General features: G+C 42.7%; 2 protein-coding genes across 3 annotated transcripts in view; one reads left to right on the top strand and one right to left on the bottom strand.

Moving 5' to 3' along the window:
• Positions 1-4,633, bottom strand: part of cryl1 (crystallin, lambda 1) — a 49,936-nt gene extending 45,303 nt beyond the window's left edge. Inside the window, exon 1 of the mRNA XM_061926112.1 lies at positions 4,118-4,633. Within this exon, the coding sequence (XP_061782096.1) occupies positions 4,118-4,158 (41 nt within the window). The 5' untranslated portion in view covers positions 4,159-4,633. The remainder of the gene's footprint in view (positions 1-4,117) is intronic.
• The window catches only part of ift88 (intraflagellar transport 88 homolog), a 98,497-nt gene continuing 83,481 nt past the window's right edge, over positions 4,519-19,534 (top strand). The window contains exons 1-7 of one of the 2 annotated variants that reach the window (XM_061926110.2): positions 4,519-4,712; positions 9,776-9,838; positions 12,119-12,178; positions 12,460-12,513; positions 12,598-12,661; positions 18,451-18,520; positions 18,633-18,723. In XM_061926110.2, coding sequence (XP_061782094.1) covers positions 4,632-4,712; positions 9,776-9,838; positions 12,119-12,178; positions 12,460-12,513; positions 12,598-12,661; positions 18,451-18,520; positions 18,633-18,723 — 483 coding nt within the window. In that variant the 5' untranslated portion in view covers positions 4,519-4,631. The other variant, XM_061926111.2, reaches the window with a different exon arrangement.

Below are 19,534 nucleotides of genomic sequence, written 5' to 3'. Positions count from 1 at the left end.
AGTCCGCTCATTTGAGCAGGAAAACGCTGAACACCATCTTTCCCTCATCACCAGATTTCCCTCGCCCGGACGCAGGTCACCGGGGCCCCCCTCTGGAGCCAGGCCCGGAGGTGGGGCACGATGGCGAGCGCCTGGTGGCCGGGCCTGTCCCCATGGGGCCCGGCCGGGCACAGCCCGAAGAGGCAACGTGGGTCCCCCCTCCAATGGGCTCACCACCCATAGCAGGGGTCATAGAGGTCGGGTGCGATGTGAGCTGGGCGGAGGCCGAAGGCAGGGCACTTGGCGGTCCGATCCTCGGCTACAGAAGCTAGCTCTTGGGACGTGGAACGTCACCTCGTTGGGGGGGAAGGAGCCTGAGCTAGTGCGCGAGGTGGAGAAGTTCCGGCTAGATATAGTCGGACTCACTTCGACGCACAGCAAGGGCTCTGGAACCAGTTCTCTCGAGAGGGGCTGGACTCTCTTCCACTCTGGCGTTGCCGGCAGTGAGAGGCGACGGCCTGGGGTGGCAATTCTTGTTTCCCCCCGGCTCAGAGCCTGTACGTTGGAGTTCAACCCGGTGGACGAGAGGGTAGCTTCCCTCCGCCTTCGGGTGGGGGAACGGGTCCTGACTGTGGTTTGCGCTTACGCGCCAAACCGCAGCTCAGAGTACCCACCCTTTTTGGATTCACTCGAGGGAGTACTGAGAGTGCTCCCCCGGGTGATTCCCTCGTTCTACTGGGGGACTTCAATGCTCATGTTGGCAGCGACAGTGAAACCTGGAGAGGCGTGATTGGGAAGAATGGCTGCCCGGATCTGAACCCGAGCGGTGTTTTGTTATTGGACTTTTGTGCCCGTCACAGATTGTCCATAACGAACACCATGTTCAAACATAAGGGTGTCCATATGTGCACTTGGCACCAGGACACCCTAGGCCGCAGTTCCATGATCGACTTTGTAGTTGTGTCATCGGATTTGCGGCCTCATGTTTTGGACACTCGGGTGAAGAGAGGGGCGGAGCTTTCTACCGATCACCACCTGGTGGTGAGTTGGCTGCGATGGTGGGGGAGGATGCCGGACAGACCTGGCAGGCCCAAACGCATTGTGAGGGTTTGCTGGGAACGTCTAGCAGAGTCTCCTGTCAGAGAGAGTTTCAATTCCCACCTCCGGAAGAACTTTGAACATGTCACGAGGGAGGTGCTGGACATTGAGTCCGAATGGACCATGTTCCGCACCTCTATTGTCGAGGTGGCTGATTGGAGCTGTGGCCGCAAGGTAGTTGGTGCTTGTCGTGGCGGTAATCCTAGAACCCGTTGGTGGACACCGGCGGTGAGGGATGCCGTCAAGCTGAAGAAGGAGTCCTATCGGGTTCTTTTGGCTCATAGGACTCCTGAGGCAGCGGACAGGTACCGACAGGCCAAGCGGTGTGCGGCTTCAGCGGTCGCAGAGGCAAAAACTCGGACATGGGAGGAGTTCGGTGAGGCCATGGAAAACGACTGTCTGATTGTGGCAGTTCGCTCCCTGTATGCTCAGTGCCAGAGCTTGGTCCGCATTGCCGGTAGTAAGTCGGACACGTTTCCAGTGAGGGTTGGACTCCGCCAAGGCTGCCCTTTGTCACCGATTCTGTTCATAACTTTTATGGACAGAATTTCTAGGCGCAGTCAAGGCGTTGAGGGGATCTGGTTTGGTGGCTGCAGGATTAGGTCTCTGCTTTTTGCAGATGATGTGGTCCTGATGGCTTCATCTGGCCAGGATCTTCAGCTCTCGCTGGATCGGTTCGCAGCCGAGTGTGAAGCGACTGGGATGAGAATCAGCACCTCCAAGTCCGAGTCCATGGTTCTCGCCCGGAAAAGGGTGGAGTGCCATCTCCGGGTTGGGGAGGAGATCTTGCCCCAAGTGGAGGAGTTCAAGTACCTCGGAGTCTTGTTCACGAGTGAGGGAAGAGTGGATCGTGAGATCGACAGGCGGATCGGTGCGGCGTCTTCAGTAATGCGGACGCTGTATCGATCCGTTGTGGTGAAGAAGGAGCTGAGCCGGAAGGCAAAGCTCTCAATTTACCGGTCGATCTACGTTCCCATCCTCACCTATGGTCATGAGCTTTGGGTTATGACCGAAAGGACAAGATCACGGGTACAAGCGGCCCAAATGAGTTTCCTCCGCCGGGTGGCGGGGCTCTCCCTTAGAGATAGGGTGAGAAGCTCTGCCATCCGGGAGGAGCTCAAAGTAAAGCCGCTGCTCCTCCACATCGAGAGGAGCCAGATGAGGTGGTTCGGGCATCTGGTCAGGATGCCACCCGAACGCCTCCCTAGGGAGGTGTTTAGGGCACGTCCGACCGGTAGGAGGCCGCGGGGAAGACCCAGGACACGTTGGGAAGACTATGTCTCCCAGCTGGCCTGGGAACGCCTCGGGGTCCCACAGGAAGAGCTGGACGAAGTGGCTGGGGAGAGGGAAGTCTGGGCTTCTCTGCTTAGGCTGCTGCCCCCGCGACCCGACCTCGGATAAGCGGAAGAAGATGGATGGATGGATGGATGGACCATCTTTGTTTTCTACCTGTCAACTGTCAGTTTAGGCTGCTCGCCTGCTCCTCATCACCACTTCAAGATGGCGGCCCAATTTCTCGCGTCACAGCAGCCAATGCTGCGTCTACTTATAACATGTCTATGGGTCAAACCGCTGCAATTTAACCTGAAAAAAAAACTGTACAAACTGCATAAGAAAATAATATCCTGCCTGAATCGTACCGGTAACCACACATTCTGAATCAAATCGTTGTTAAAACAAATCGTTGTTAAAACGACTCGTTACCTCCCTAATAGGGCAGGGCCGACATCCGGGCAACTGAGCTACATACGGGTTCTTCGAGCCATAGCAACCTGACTGGCGTTGAAAACAAACCGTCGCCATTACTCTTTAACCTGTCGACCTGCGCTGATTAAACCCGTCATTCTGCCTCCAAAATGCCAAAAAACGGTGTTGTTTTTGGTTGTGCAAACCACAACTGGAAACAGGGAAAACAAAGGTCGTATTTTGTTCTGCCAAAGCGTGCTAAAAGCCCACAGAGACGAGACAAATGGCTCGCAGCTTTACACCGGGAAAACGAGGACGGTTCTCACTGGAGTCCCCCAAAATCCCGGGTCGTGTGTTCGGATCACTTCGTTTCTGGTAAATATAAGGAACAAAAATCCACCTTCTTAACCACAACTTGGCTATACCGTCCATGCTAATGTTGAACCCGTTGAATTTTTACTGAATAACGTTCGACAGCTGAAGTTGTTGTTGTTGCACAACAATAACATACGGTACAAAGGCTATTTTCGAAAACCGGTTTCATTTAAATTTGCACTTAACGGTTGGGTTTTTAAAAACCAATAAACCCTATAATTTTCATGTTGCCATTTAATCAACTTTTCAAGACAGTCGTAAAATGCTGTCTGCAAGTCTCCTTTGTTGTAATCAAACATTACTTGTAGTTGTAGCCCTCAAATCTCTCAATATTTTTTCAAGCTAACAACCGACCTGGTGCGCTTGTGAGGTAGACATAAAGATTTCCAAATTCCATGATAGGATTATCAGTCCACACATCTGCTGAAAGGCGGTAAGGGCAGTCGTTTAATGCAACTACAGAACATTTTAACTCGTATCTTAACCTAGCCTCACTGGAAAGACTATTTACATAATCATACGCCATTTAGAACAGTTTAAAATGCCGTGAAACCTCGTTAAATGCCTTTTCTGTCAATGCTGTGTTCGCTGTGAGCTGGTTTGTTTTCAACGAATTCAATATGGCGACCGGTTGCTAGGGGATTGGCAGGCGGAAGTGACGTAGGTCCGCCCTCGCCTATAGCTACATAGTTGTGAGCACATGCACTTTTAAAGTTTGTTAAATCATAACATGAAGGTGTGAATTCATTTCGCCTGTCTTTAAATCATTTAGTATCTAAAATAGCTAAAATGTTTTTTAAAAAAACCCAACAACAACAGAAGAGTATTTGATCAGTGGTGTGTACTTTTATGGTCACTCCGGAAGCCGCCAAGTGTTGCAGTTTAGTCACGTAAAAAAGCAGAAATGCACGCATAACAGTGAATGTAGTTGGATGGATGCAAATATAAAGAATGCACTCTTAGATCTTGTCTCGCTCACCTGCCGATGACGGTGATCATTTTCATGTCAGGACCGCTCATTTCTTTGATTATTAATAGAGATTATTTGCGTTCTGTCACACTTTCTAACTGTCTCCCCGCCCCCTTGCGGTCACGTGGCATCGTGCTCGTACGGCAAAGCGAAAGGTCCAAAACAGTCACACAAATAAACGAGCACAGCCTTAGAACCGAGTATTTCTTCAATGGATAATGTTCATGTGTTGACCCTGCTAGAAGATCTCGGCTAAACGGAAACAACTCAGAACTGAACCGAGTTAGCGTCGTCCATTACACTTGTATCCTAGCAACTGTTAAAAAAAACCCGTCTTGACCAATGAGCGCGGAGCTGTGTGATGAGTGACGCGCGAGCGACCAATCGGGTGTCGTAAAACTGAAATATGTCCCGCCTTCACAGCGAGCAGCTCTGGGATTGACAACAAAACGCCACTCGGCGACTACTTTTGCCGTTTCAGTACCGATTAGCGTCTCTCAGGCGCTCTAATCGGGCACGCAGCATGGAAAACGTACACCTGGCGGCAGAGGAGGATGATATATACTCGGGATACAACGACTATAATGCAACATTTGATACCGAGGTGAGTGCTAGCGACTCTCGCTTAGCTAGCAAGCTAGCTAAAAACACAACATGACGCATTTAAAGGGGAACTGCACCTTTTTTTTTTTAAATTAATGTTGCCTATCATGCACAATGTCAAACAAAAACATGTTTCTCTCTTTTATGCTTACTAATTCGTAAAATACGAGGGGGCTAACAATGCAGCTAATGCGAGTACTCTATTTACATGTGACCTGCCTGAATATTAACCGAGTATTAGCGAAATGATTATAAGCGCTAACGCAGAGGAACTACTTCTAGCCCCGACGTGATCACAAAGAGCTAACTAGCTTATTAGCTTTTTTTTAAATGTATTATCATTCTACATTAAATAGGGGTGTAACGCATACTTGCCAACCTTGAGACCTCCGATTTCGGGAGGTGGGGGTGGGGCGTGGTTAAGAGAGATATATATAAGAAATACTTGACTTTCAGTGAATTCTAGCTATATATATATATATATATATATATATATATATATATATATATATATATATATATATATATTTATTTTTTTATTACATATATATATATATATATATATGTAATAAAAAAATTTTATTTATTTATTTATTTATTTATATATATACATATATATATATATATATATATATAAAAATAAATAAAAGAAATACTTGAATTTCAGTGTTCATTTATTTACACATATACACACACATAACACTCATCTTCATCTACTCATTGATGAGTTAAGGGTTGAATTGTCCATCCTTGTTCTATTCTCTGTCACTATTTCAGAACACACACATTATACAAATATACATTATAAAATCAATAAGAAAACGGGAGCTCTAATTTGGGAGTCTGAATTAGGATCAGAAGTTCCTATATAAACATTGCGCACTCACGTCGCCATTTTGTATTGATTACTGCAGCTGTGCACTGGATTCATTCACAAATACAAACTACAACTCACAAACACTTTAGAGTTAGGCTCCACCATCAGAATGTGTACTTAAACTTATAAAGATCACATGGATATTATTCAGTGAGTTGATTCACCAAAACTAACCTGTTATACAGGAGGAAAAAGCACACAGGACGTTTCAATTGTTCACAGACTGGTCGCGCTCATCAGAATGACAAGACACTTCCGGTCTGCAGGTGATAGCATTCAATTGGGAAGAAACGCCCTACTGCCCCCTACTGACCAATGTGAATACTGATAAATGTGTAATGACAGCTCCAAAAACGAATTCAAACCACAAAACAAAATAAATAAATCAACACAAAAATGTGACACATTATGGGTGGGTCACATATGCATGTACAGTAGATGGCAGTATTGTCCTGTTTAAAAGTGTCACAACATTGCTGTTTACGGCAGACGAACTGCTTTACGGTAGACACAACTTGACTGCTGTTGTTGTGTGTTGTTACCGCGCTGGGAGGACGTTAATGAAACTGCCTAACAATAAACCCACATAAGAAACCAAGAACTCGCCCTCGATCATTAGCTGTTTATGTTGTGGGAAAGCGGACGTGTGAACAGGCTGTCAACACGTCACTCAGGTGCGCATGGAGCTTGAGGGGCGTGGCCTCCAGCTCCGCCTGAATTTCGGGAGAAAATTTGTCCCGGGAGGTTTTCGGGAGAGGCGCTGAATTTCGGGAGTCTCCCGGAAAATCCGGGAGGGTTGGCAAGTATGGTGTAACGGTACGTGTATTTGTATTAAACCATTTTGGTATGGGGGTTTCGGTTCGGTTCGGTTCGTTGTGTACCGAACGGGATTCCACACGGTCTCTGTCAGTCCTCTACAGCACCCAGCATTGTCCCACCCACACAACCATCTGATTGGTTACACACAGAGCGGTAACAGCCAATCAGCAGTGCGTATTCAGAGCGCATGGAGTCAGTGCTTCTGCGGTGGGGTTAGCAGATAGGTGTTTAGCAGTTAAGCATCAGGCAGCGGACTCTCCCCAAATGATAATAAACACCTCCCAGTCAACTACTAGTAACATCACTATGAGCCCGTTGACCTTCTAGAAACAAACGGCAGCTCAGCTCGCTCGCAATCCTGGCTTGAGGTGAAGGCTAATTAGCTTTTAGCGTAACGTTAGCTCATTTTGCGGTGTGCAGGCATGTGATTTTTCCGTCTAAAGTCGGAATTCCGTCTTTTTTAATCTCAGGAAAAAAAAAATTATCTCCCGTTTTTTCCGTTTTTTTTCCGACCCTAAATCAAGATTTGAGACGTAGTTTATATTACGCCGTAGTTGATTGGTCGATATGTTCCTTGTGACCAATCAGGACATCTGTTATGAATGATGACGTTAATAACTAACCATATGTAAACGATGTCGGTTCTCGAGAGAAAGGACGCTTTACGAGTAAAAGAAATTGATAAACATGTCAAAAATAAGTTTCAATGGGACTGGATGGAAAGGGAAATCACTGATACTGTTGGGAAGAAGGAAGTTACGACTTTGTTCGGCGATTTTATTCGGAAAATCGATCGTCCCGGAAAGGTTTTGTGCACGTGGTGTCATGATAATATTGACTATGGATCACGAGGTTTCAAGGCTTTGGAAGTACATGCGAAACGCCAAAAACATATGAAACAATTTGAAGCAAGGAAAACGAACTTTTCACTAGCTGGTACTTTTGGATGTCAACCGAAAGTGAGCAAACCTTACGGACTTCATCCTTTGTTTACATCGACAACTGCCGTAGACATGGAGAGGAAAGATCCACCCAAACAAGCCACTTCAGTTGCAGACAGGGTTGTTAATAATGAGGTAAGCTAAAAAATATTTGCTTGCGAAATACGCACGTTTGTTTTAAATATTAACCAATTATTGCTTTGCGAAATATAAATGGGTTTTTCTAAAAATAAAAAGCCACGTGAAAATATATCATGAAATTACAGAAATTCAAAGAGTCGCATTATTGATTCCAGTTAACAATTTATTTGAAATAAATTTGCATATAATACTATTTTGTAATATTAAGTTCTTATGTAGTCTCAATATTGTCAGTGGTGTAACAATATTGAAGGTAAATATTTTCACACCTGTTTCATGCAATATGTCAGTGTCCTCACATTATTATTATTTCCTATTTTCAAATATGAGTAAACAATACTAAACATGTTTAATTATTTTCATAAATGTATATCCTATATCCTATTTTCCTGTAGATAATAACACTGATCAATGTGACACCTGTGGATGTGAAATGAATACAAGATGTAAATATTAGTGACTAAATACTGTTGGGACTGAACCATATACAGTGATTCATTAGGATAATTGGGTTATGTATGTTCTATTAATGATGTTTTCATGTCTTTAAACACTAAAATATTTTCTTCAAATGGTGCTGTCTTTGTTAATTTTAGCATGTTAAATTGGTGAAAAACCTGGCTGGGGGCCTTCGTCCCCCAGACCCCCGGAAATGTATTCAGTCTTTTTCATTGTGGTGAAATCACATGCCTGGGTGTGTGTGTGTGTGTGTGTGTGTGTGTGTGTGCGTGTGTTACGGACAGCAAAGCCCCGTCTGTCTGTTATTTCACTTGACCTTTTTCTGTGTTGATTGAGCTGTGTTGAAGCAGCAAAAAAGGACATTATGTTAAATGAAGAGTTTCTGTCTCTGATTGTTGATATAATAATGTAAGTGCATCATAAAGCCTACATGAACTCCATGGTGTTCAGGGATGAATAGTCTCTCCTATTGCTATTGTACTATTTTTTCAGCTATAGTTACATTAATCATTAGTAATGCAGCAGCCTAGTTTTGAATGGCAGGGTCCCTGCCATCACATGTTGATAAAAATATAACATTTACATAATAAACCAACTACAGGCTTCCCAAATGCTGTAATAAATGAAGCATGATGAGTTGACTTGAAACTGTTTAATGTTGCACTTTTTATATGTAGAAGAAAAGTTTTGTCATTTTATTTAATCCGAGCAACAACTTGAGGCAGTTTAATGTTGATTAACGTGGGCAGAATGATTATAGTGTTAAAAGGATAAAGCCATTGTTTACAAATTTGGTACATAAATAACCAAAAAATGTATATTTTGTTGTTTTCTTACTGTACCGAAAATGAACCGAACCGTGACCTCTAAACCGAGGTACGTACCGAACCGAAATTTTGGTGTACCGTTACACCCCTAACATTAAAGATCAACAAAATTGCAGAACACCGATGGCGGAAGCTGCCATTCAAGGCAATAACCACAACCAATCAGGAGCAGTTATGGGTCCGACGTCTTGCTCTCTCTATATTGACATATTGAGCTGCTGCATCACCTCTGAGCTGGTTAAAGTGTTATAAATCATGCCTCTCACCTGGATAGTAGAAGGTTGTGGACATAAACCAAGAATTCGGTCAACTTTGACCTCTAACTTAGACCCGGAGATGGCGAGAAAGACACAAAGACCTTCATTTGCGTCACTTTTTAAAAACATTTTGTAAGGATTATGATGAATGTGAGAACAGACATTGTACAGTAAGTGTTGTTTTATTATGTTTGTATGTATTGTTTAGCACTTAGCAATACTGCTACATAATGTTCAGCGTTTGACTAAAGCTGCATCTGTTTTGCACACAGCTTCTAAAACTCGTAGCTCATCCTCCTTATATTCAGGATCAAAAATAGAAGTTTCTGGATCATCATTTGTCCCAAAGTAGTCGTCATCGTCTCTCATTAAGTCTGCCATGATTAGTAGTCTTCTTGTTGAAGGAAATAGTCAACCTTGTGATGTGTCTGTAAAATTAATATGCCGCCATATGCTTAAAATGATCAACATATGTAAATCTTAAATGTTATTATGAATGTTACATATACATACTTACAGTGTGTATAAAACATTTTTTTAGAGATCCTTTTAGGCAAAATAGAGCGACTTTCATTAGCTCCATTGTTAGCTGACTTTTGCTAGCATTTATTTACGATTTAGAATGCATAAAAACAGACATAGGGATTGTACATGATCGGCAAAATATCCCCAAAAAGTGCAGTCCCCGTTTAAACCTGTGAAAAGAATAATGTTGCATATTATCGATTTAAAATGTATTTTAGGAGCTGGATAACGATGCGGGCTTCCAAGAAGCAGTTCGGACCAGTCATGGAAGAAGACCCCCGGTGAGTGTTGACAGAAATGTGTTAGCATATTAGCTAATGCTAACGATGCTAGCGTGATTACATACAAATATGCATGAAAACACTCCGACATACATCACACATAACGGTTTAGTAAGTCAGAATTGTTTTAGGTATATTGTAACACTTACAAACATTGCTTGGAACGATGAATCATCCATGTGCTATGGACGGCGAGAAGACGGAACGGCACTTCTACTTCCAGTTGAAAGTTCAGTCTCAACCGAAGGACATCGCCCCACCTGCAGTGAGCAAAATGGGCCAAAAGATGGCGCCATAGCACAAACAATACCACACACCTATTCAGTGTGTTTGCTTTGTTTTGTTTTTTATGATTTGCATCATGAGTGTCAGCGAAGAAAAATCCATAAATAAGATGCACTGTTTTATTAGCCGCAGGGCTCAAAGAATAGGGGAAAAAAATAGCGGCTTTTTAGACAATTAATTTAGACAAAAGCTCAATGATTTAGTTACTTTACACCGTGTTCCTGTTATTGAGATATACAGGTAAAAGCCAGTAAATTAGAATATTTTGAAAAACTTGATTTATTTCAGTAATTGCATTCAAAAGGTGTAACTTGTACATTATATTTATTCATTGCACACAGACTGATGCATTCAAATGTTTATTTCATTTAATTTTGATGATTTGAAGTGGCAACAAATGAAAATCCAAAATTCCGTGTGTCACAAAATTAGAATATTACTTAAGGCTAATACAAAAAAGGGATTTTTAGAAATGTTGGCCAACTGAAAAGTATGAAAATGAAAAATATGAGCATGTACAATACTCAATACTCGGTTGGAGCTCCTTTTGCCTCAATTACTGCGTTAATGCGGCGTGGCATGGAGTCGATGAGTTTCTGGCACTGCTCAGGTGTTATGAGAGCCCAGGTTGCTCTGATAGTGGCCTTCAACTCTTCTGCGTTTTTGGGTCTGGCATTCTGCATCTTCCTTTTCACAATACCCCACAGATTTTCTATGGGGCTAAGGTCAGGGGAGTTGGCGGGCCAATTTAGAACAGAAATACCATGGTCCGTAAACCAGGCACGGGTAGATTTTGCGCTGTGTGCAGGCGCCAAGTCCTGTTGGAACTTGAAATCTCCATCTCCATAGAGCAGGTCAGCAGCAGGAAGCATGAAGTGCTCTAAAACTTGCTGGTAGACGGCTGCGTTGACCCTGGATCTCAGGAAACAGAGTGGACCGACACCAGCAGATGACATGGCACCCCAAACCATCACTGATGGTGGAAACTTTACACTAGACTTCAGGCAACGTGGATCCTGTGCCTCTCCTGTCTTCCTCCAGACTCTGGGACCTCGATTTCCAAAGGAAATGCAAAATTTGCTTTCGTCAGAAAACATGACTTTGGACCACTCAGCAGCAGTCCAGCTCTTTTTTTCCTTAGCCCAGGTGAGACGCTTTTCGCGCTGTTTCTTGGTCAACAGTGGCTTGACACGAGGTATGCGGCAGTTGAAACCCATGTCCTTCAAGCGTCTCTTGGTGGTGGATCTTGAAGCACTGACTCCAGCAGCTGTCCACTCCTTCTGAATCTCCCCCACATTTTTGAATGTTTTTTTTTTCACAATCTTGACCAGGGCGCGGTGATCCCTATCGCTTGTACACTTTTTCTGACCACAGTTTTTCCTTCCCTTTGCCTCTCCATTAATGTGTTTGGACACAGAGCTCTGAGAACAGCCAGCCTCTTCAGCAATAACCTTTTGTGTCTTTCCCTCCTTGTGCAATGTGTCGATGGTTGCCTTTTGGACAGCTGTCAAATCTGAAGTCTTCCCCATGTTTGTGTAGGCTTCAGAACTGGACTGAGAGACCATTTAAAGCCCTTTGCAGGTGTTTTGAGTTAATCAGCTGATTAGTTTGTGGCACCAGGTGTCTTCAAAATTTAACCCTTACACAATATTCTAATTTTGTGACACACAGAATTTTGGATTTTCATTTGTTGCCACTTCAAATCGTCAAAATTAAATGAAATAAACATTTGAATGCATCAGTCTGTGTGCAATGAATAAATATAATGTACAAGTTACACCTTTTGAATGCAATTACTGAAATAAATCAAGTTTTTCAAAATATTCTAATTTACTGGCTTTTACCTGTATTATCTCAAATAACCAAAGTGTTAAACGGATTGATATTTTGATATGAGGATCGATATCACAATGCGCTGGTATAGATATTTCAGTATCGATTAAACTGATTAATCAATGGCTGACAACACCTTCATCTCTTCTTTCACATTCCCAGATGACTGCTAAATTTCCTGGCACTGCCACAGGAGGGCGCCCTTTAGCTTCTTCCTTTGGAGTGAGTACACGAAATGAGTTACAGTGGGTCCGGCGGGAGTTTTTGCCTCATTCCTGTGAGAATCCTGCGTGTGCCTTAAGCATGTGGGGTGGGACTATCCAGGACTCGCTGCGGTGTGCTCCAACAACCACCACTGAGGGTAGATACTACTCTATCATCTCTTTCTCTTTGGACTTCACATCCAGGAAACGAGGCCAAAACTAATCCAGACCCACTGTAGTAATAAAATAATGACCTTGTATTGGTTAGTTTTGACATCATTTTGGTGATTTTATTTCTAGAATCGGATGTCCATGGCCTCTTCAATGGGCCGACCCATAACTGGAGCTGTGCCGGTAAGTCTGGATCCTTCTAGCAAATGCGTCTGCCTGATTACCAGATGCTACTCTGAAAACCCTTTTCCATTGTCGGCGATCTAGGATGGAGCGGCTCGGCCCATGTCTGCGGTCCGAGCAGCCGGCTTCACCTCCTCACGAGCACGCGGTGAGAGGATTTCTATTTAACTCTTGTCCAATCTGTGTAGGGCAGTGTTCACTTTGGCAGCAAGTTTGAACCACATTGTCCAGACTATAGATCAGACCCGGGCAAAATATGGCCCGCGGGTCACATGCGGCCCATATTCTGTCCCATTCAGTAAAAAACTCTAAAATTCCATTCCATTTTTTTGAGGTGGTCTGTCATACCTGTCAGGTTCAAACACCGATGACATCTACAGGTAAAAGCCAGTAAATTAGAATATTTTGAAAAACTTGATTTATTTCAGTAATTGCATTCAAAAGGTGTAACTTGTACATTATATTTATTCATTGCACACAGACTGATGCATTCAAATGTTTATTTCATTTAATTTTGATGATTTGAAGTGGCAACAAATGAAAATCCAAAATTCCGTGTGTCACAAAATTAGAATATTACTTAAGGCTAATACAAAAAAGGGATTTTTAGAAATGTTGGCCAACTGAAAAGTATGAAAATGAAAAATATGAGCATGTACAATACTCAATACTTGGTTGGAGCTCCTTTTGCCTCAATTACTGCGTTAATGCGGCGTGGCATGGAGTCAATGAGTTTCTGGCACTGCTCAGGTGTTATGAGAGCCCAGGTTGCTCTGATAGTGGCCTTCAACTCTTCTGCGTTTTTGGGTCTGGCATTCTGCATCTTCCTTTTCACAATACCCCACAGATTTTCTATGGGGCTAAGGTCAGGGGAGTTGGCGGGCCAATTTAGAACAGAAATACCATGGTCCGTAAACCAGGCACGGGTAGATTTTGCGCTGTGTGCAGGCGCCAAGTCCTGTTGGAACTTGAAATCTCCATCTCCATAGAGCAGGTCAGCAGCAGGAAGCATGAAGTGCTCTAAAACTTGCTGGTAGACGGCTGCGTTGACCCTGGATCTCAGGAAACAGAGTGGACCGACACCAGCTGGACTGCTGCTGAGTGGTCCAAAGTCATGTTTTCTGACGAAAGCAAATTTTGCATTTCTTTTGGAAATCGAGGTCCCAGAGTCTGGAGGAAGACAGGAGAGGCACAGGATCCACATTGCCTGAAGTCTAGTGTAAAGTTTCCACCATCAGTGATGGTTTGGGGTGCCATGTCATCTGCTGGTGTCGGTCCACTCTGTTTCCTGAGATCCAGGGTCAACGCAGCCGTCTACCAGCAAGTTTTAGAGCACTTCATGCTTCCTGCTGCTGACCTGCTCTATGGAGATGGAGATTTCAAGTTCCAACAGGACTTGGCGCCTGCACACAGCGCAAAATCTACCCGTGCCTGGTTTACGGACCATGGTATTTCTGTTCTAAATTGGCCCGCCAACTCCCCTGACCTTAGCCCCATAGAAAATCTGTGGGGTATTGTGAAAAGGAAGATGCAGAATGCCAGACCCAAAAACGCAGAAGAGTTGAAGGCCACTATCAGAGCAACCTGGGCTCTCATAACACCTGAGCAGTGCCAGAAACTCATCGACTCCATGCCACGCCGCATTAACGCAGTAATTGAGGCAAAAGGAGCTCCAACCAAGTATTGAGTATTGTACATGCTCATATTTTTCATTTTCATACTTTTCAGTTGGCCAACATTTCTAAAAATCCCTTTTTTGTATTAGCCTTAAGTAATATTCTAATTTTGTGACACACGGAATTTTGGATTTTCATTTGTTGCCACTTCAAATCATCAAAATTAAATGAAGTAAACATTTGAATGCATCAGTCTGTGTGCAATGAATAAATATAATGTACAAGTTACACCTTTTGAATGCAATTACTGAAATAAATCAAGTTTTTCAAAATATTCTAATTTACTGGCTTTTACCTGTATTAGACAAGACAAAAAGCAAGGAATCAAACAGAGACAGGATTCAATTTAGCTCATGAGGAGAGCGCGTTGACCTGCACCCTCGTACAGTGTCGTCCCTGATGAAAGGGTTCCACGCCTCTTCATTTATTTGGGCATTTTCTGATTACATAGCTGCAGCTGCTTTTAAGGGGAGGGGGGTCATAAACATCTGCCGCACTCGGTCATAAACAGTTAAAAGAAAAGGTGCCTGGAGCGGTGTCAGGTATGCCCTCTCTCTGCTTTGTAGACCTCGGGTCATGACAAGGTCTTCCTGTGGCTGTCCAATAGATCAAAGAAACCGACACCTCCACGTCGCATCCCATCGCACACAGTGGAGATTTACAAGCCTTTTGCTTGATAAGATCAAAGACAGCTTTTGTCTTATCGCAGGGCAACCTAAACTCATGTTGTGTGATAACTTATATACAATTATTCTGACAATACCTTTTTCAGAACTCTATGGGACTTTGTGACTTTTGGTATTAGTGTTCCTGAAAAAAAAGGGACCCAAACACACATACTGTACAGCATATTTTTACAGCTAAATGTGTTTATATCATTTATACACACATACACATTGGCCCCTCAGACACATTTTTTCTCTCAATGTGGCCCCCGGGTCAAAATATTTGCCAAGCTCTGCTATAAAATCTTAGAAGAAAACAATATTTTACCACTAGTGGTATAGAGTGTCCGCCCTGAGATGGGTAGGTTGTGAGTTCAAACCCCGGCCGAGTCATACCAAAGACTATAACAATGGGAGTCATTACCTCCATGCTTGGCACTCAGCATCAAGGGTTGGAATTGGGGGTTAAATCACCAAAAATGATTCCCGGGCGCGGCCACCGCTGCCGCCCACTGCTCCCCTCACCTCCCAGGGGGTGATCAAGGGCATACTTGCCAACCCTCCCGGATTTTCCGGGAGACTCCCGAAATTCAGCGCCTCTCCCGAAAACCTCCCGGGACAAATTTTCTCCCGAAAATCTCCCGAAATTCAGGCGGAGCTGGAGGCCACGCCCCCTCCAGCTCCATGCAGACGTGAGTGACGTGTTGACAGCCTGTTCACACGTCCGCTTTCCCACCATATAAACAGCTAATGATGGAGGGCGAGTTCTTGGTTTCTTATGTGGGTTTATTGTTAGGCAGTTTCATTAACGTCCTCCCAGCGCGGCAACAACACACAACAACAGCAGTCAAGTCTTTGTCTACCGTAAAGCAGTTCGTCTGCCGTAAACAGCAATGTTGTGACACTTTTAAACAGGACAATACTGCCATCTACTGTACATGCATATGTGACCCACCCATAATGTGTCACATTTTTGTGTTGATTTATTTATTTTATTTTGTGGTTTGAATTCGTTTTTGGAGCTGTCATTACACATTTATCAGTATTCACATTGGTCAGTAGGGGGCAATAGGGCGTTTCTTCCCAATTGAATGCTATCACCTGCAGACCGGAAGTGTCTTGTCATTCTGATGAGCGCGACCAGTCTGTGAACAATTGAAACGTCCTGTGTGCTTTTTCCTCCTGTATAACAGGTTAGTTTTGGTGAATCAACTCACTGAATAATATCCATGTGATCTTTATAAGTTGAAGTACACATTCTGATGGTGGAGCCTAACTCTAAAGTGTTTGAGTTGTAGTTTGTATTTGTGAATGAATCCAGTGCACAGCTGCAGTAATCAATACAAAAAGGCGACGTGAGTGCGCAATGTTTATATAGGAACTTCTGATCCTAATTCAGACTCCCAAATTAGAGCTCCCGTTTTCTTATTGATTTTATAATGTATATTTGTATAATGTGTGTGTTCTGAAATAGTGACAGAGAATAGAACAAGGATGGACAAGTCAACCCTTAACTCAACAATGAGTAGATGAGTGTTATGTGTGTGTATATGTGTAAATAAATGAACACTGAAATTCAAGTATTTATATTATTTATATTTATATATATATATATATATATATATATATATATATATATATATATATATATATATATATATATATATATATGTATGTATGTATGTATGTGTGGGGGAAAAAAATCACAAGACTATTTCATCTCTACAGGCCTGTTTCATGAGGGGGTTCCCTCAATCATCAGGAGATTTTAATGGGAGCATTCACATACCATGGTTTATATAGGGCACAGAGTGGGTGGGTACAGGCTGGCGTAGGGGCGTGGTGATTGGCTCATGTGTTACCTAGGAGGTGTTTCCGTCTGTGGCGGCATGCTGTTACAATTTCGCTGCGCTTGTTGAGGGATGACAGGTCTGGACGGTAAATAATAAACAGTTTCTCTTTCAAGCATAGGTTGCATCTTTTATTACCACTATTGTAAGGTGTGCTGGATGCAAGAATTTGCCATGTTATTGAATATTCAACATTATTGTCTTTGAGGTCCCAAATGTGTTTGCTGAGTTCTGTGGTATTCCGCAGGTTTTGGTTCCTGAAAGAAGCCTTGTGATTGTTCCATCTGGTTTTGAACTCTCCCTCGGTTAATCCTACATATGTGTCGGATGTGTTAATGTCCTTGCGTGTTACCTTAGATTGGTAGACAACTGATGTTTGTAAGCACCCCCCGTTGAGAGGGCAATCAGGTTTCTTTCGGCAGTTGCAGCCTTTGTTGGTTTTGGAGTCGCTCTGTCTGGGGGCCGACGGCTCATTTGCAATTGTTTTGTTGTGGTTTGAGATAATTTGTCGTATATTGTTCATACAGCTGTAGCTCAATTTAATGTTGTTCTTGTTGAACACTTTTCTTAGGGTGTTGTCTTTGGGAAAGTGTTTGTCAATCAGATTGAGGAATTTGTGTCCAATGTTAGTTGAGACGTTTTTGCTGTATGGGGGGTTGTACCAGATGATGTCGTTTCGTTTTCTGTTCTTTTTTTGTTGTTGTTTGTTATATATATATATATTGCTAGAATTCACTGAAAGTCAAATATTTTTAACCACGCCCCCCACCCACCACCTCCCGAAATCGGAGGTCTCAAGGTTGGCAAGTATGATCAAGGGTGATGGGTCAAATGTAGAGAATAATTTCGCCACACCTAGTGTGTGGGTGTGACAATCATTGGCACTTTAACTTAACTATATTAGCCGCACCGGACTATAAATCACAGATATATACATTGTGAAATGAGTTATTTACACAGAAATATTCTGTAAATGAGATAGGCTCCAGCACCCCCAGCGACACTGAAAGGGACAAGCGGTAGAAAATGGATGGATGGATGGCTTTATTTATTATACCTTAAATTGTTTCTGTAAGACGGCAGTGAAACGGCTGATCAAAGATTCAGACAATCGGCACCATCTTAAAAACTGCGAACAATGGGAGACCGGACTTTCTGCTCCGCCGCTCCCAGTCTGTGGAACGCTCTCCCTGACCACCTGAGGGCACCACAGACTGTGGATGCTTTTAAAAAAAGGCTTAAAAAAACTTTTTTGTTTTTAAACCCTTTTTTTTTTAGATATATGCATACTAGTTTTAGCTATTTGGCTGTTCTAGTTTCTATTTTTATTTTTTTTAAATTATCTTTTTATTTATTTTATTTTATCTTTTATACACTGTAGCATTTTATGGTTGTTTATACAGTGTAAAGTGCTTTTTACAAATAACATCTATTATTATTAAAGTACAGTGGCTTCCGCCACCCCGTGGCCATAGGTCCAGGGCACAGATAGCAGGCCCATCAAAATTTCCGCAGGGATTTTCTAGTTTTATAGATAGTTCTTCCATGGGGGATGGTTCCAGACTTGTAATTCTTTTCCAAAACACTAAGGGGCAGTGTCTCCAAAAGGAGCGACCGCAACTGTCGTTGACTAGATATTTACCTTCTCTCAAAATGTCTAGTCCACAAAACGAACACTGGTGTAGGATCTGTCTCTACACAACACCTGGTCCTACTGGAAACACCATTTTCTATCTTCCTGTTCAGGCTCGACACTTGACCCGCTGGGCCAGTCCAAAGGCCCCGCACCTGCGCTTGAAGAAAAGAAAGAAGACTTGTGAGTCGTATCAGTAATCAAGAGCTTCTCTACAACCCATCAAGTCAGCAACACGCCATGCTTCCTCTTATTATTATTATTATTATTCCTTGCATGCTGTGTGGTGTTGCAGGCATGAGGAGAAGGTCAAGATCTTGGAGAAGAAAGTGAACGACTTGATAACCGAGAGCTGCATGGCACAAAGCGTGGGCAACTCACAACTGGTCAGACACAGACGTCATTTCAACTAGGGCTGGGTGATACGGCTGAAAACTGCATCACGACATTCGTGTTTGATATCGATCATTCTTGATGTTTTTATCACCTATGGAAAATAGGGAGCAGGAAATGTAAACATTTTAACTTGACATGTAACCTTACTCTGATTATAATCCCATCAGCGATCAAGGCGGAAAGGAAAACACTCAAACTACGTAAACAAAATAGTAAAATCACATTGAACACTTAACAATCAGCTCTTAAAATGAAGGTGAATATGTAAGAAATGCTTCATAAAGTGTAATAAAATAGTGCAATGTGTGAAAATGTAAACATAGAGAAACTTGAGAAGAACTACTTTCTTCAGGACATAACGGCTGTGTAACATTAATTTGCCCTGATACTCTTATTTATCTATGGAAATTATTTTTTGTCATGCAGTAATTATTGTAAATATGATTATATCCATATTTATTGACATTTTTTATGACCTAGGGAAATTAGGAGCAGGAGAATAATATATTTTATTTGAAATGTAACTTCCTTCTGATTATAATGCCCTCAGCTGTCAAGGCAGAAAGGAAATGTCAACACTCAAACAATGTCAACAAAATAGTAAAATCACATTGAACACTTAACAATAAGATCTTAAAATGAGGATGCAAAAATAAGGAATATGTATGAACTACTTCATAAAGTGTAAGAAACTAGTATATAGTGTGAGAAGAACTATTTTCTGCAGGTTTAGTGCCAGGAAGTTACGTGTAACATTCATTTCATGTTATTCAAGTGTGGAAAGGAAATAATGGTATGCAG

Source organism: Nerophis lumbriciformis, linkage group LG31 (genome assembly GCF_033978685.3).
Source record: "Nerophis lumbriciformis linkage group LG31, RoL_Nlum_v2.1, whole genome shotgun sequence".
NCBI classification, from domain to species: domain Eukaryota; kingdom Metazoa; phylum Chordata; class Actinopteri; order Syngnathiformes; family Syngnathidae; genus Nerophis; species Nerophis lumbriciformis.
Note: the sequence above shows the minus strand (reverse complement) of the source record. Positions and strands in the feature narration are given on the sequence as shown.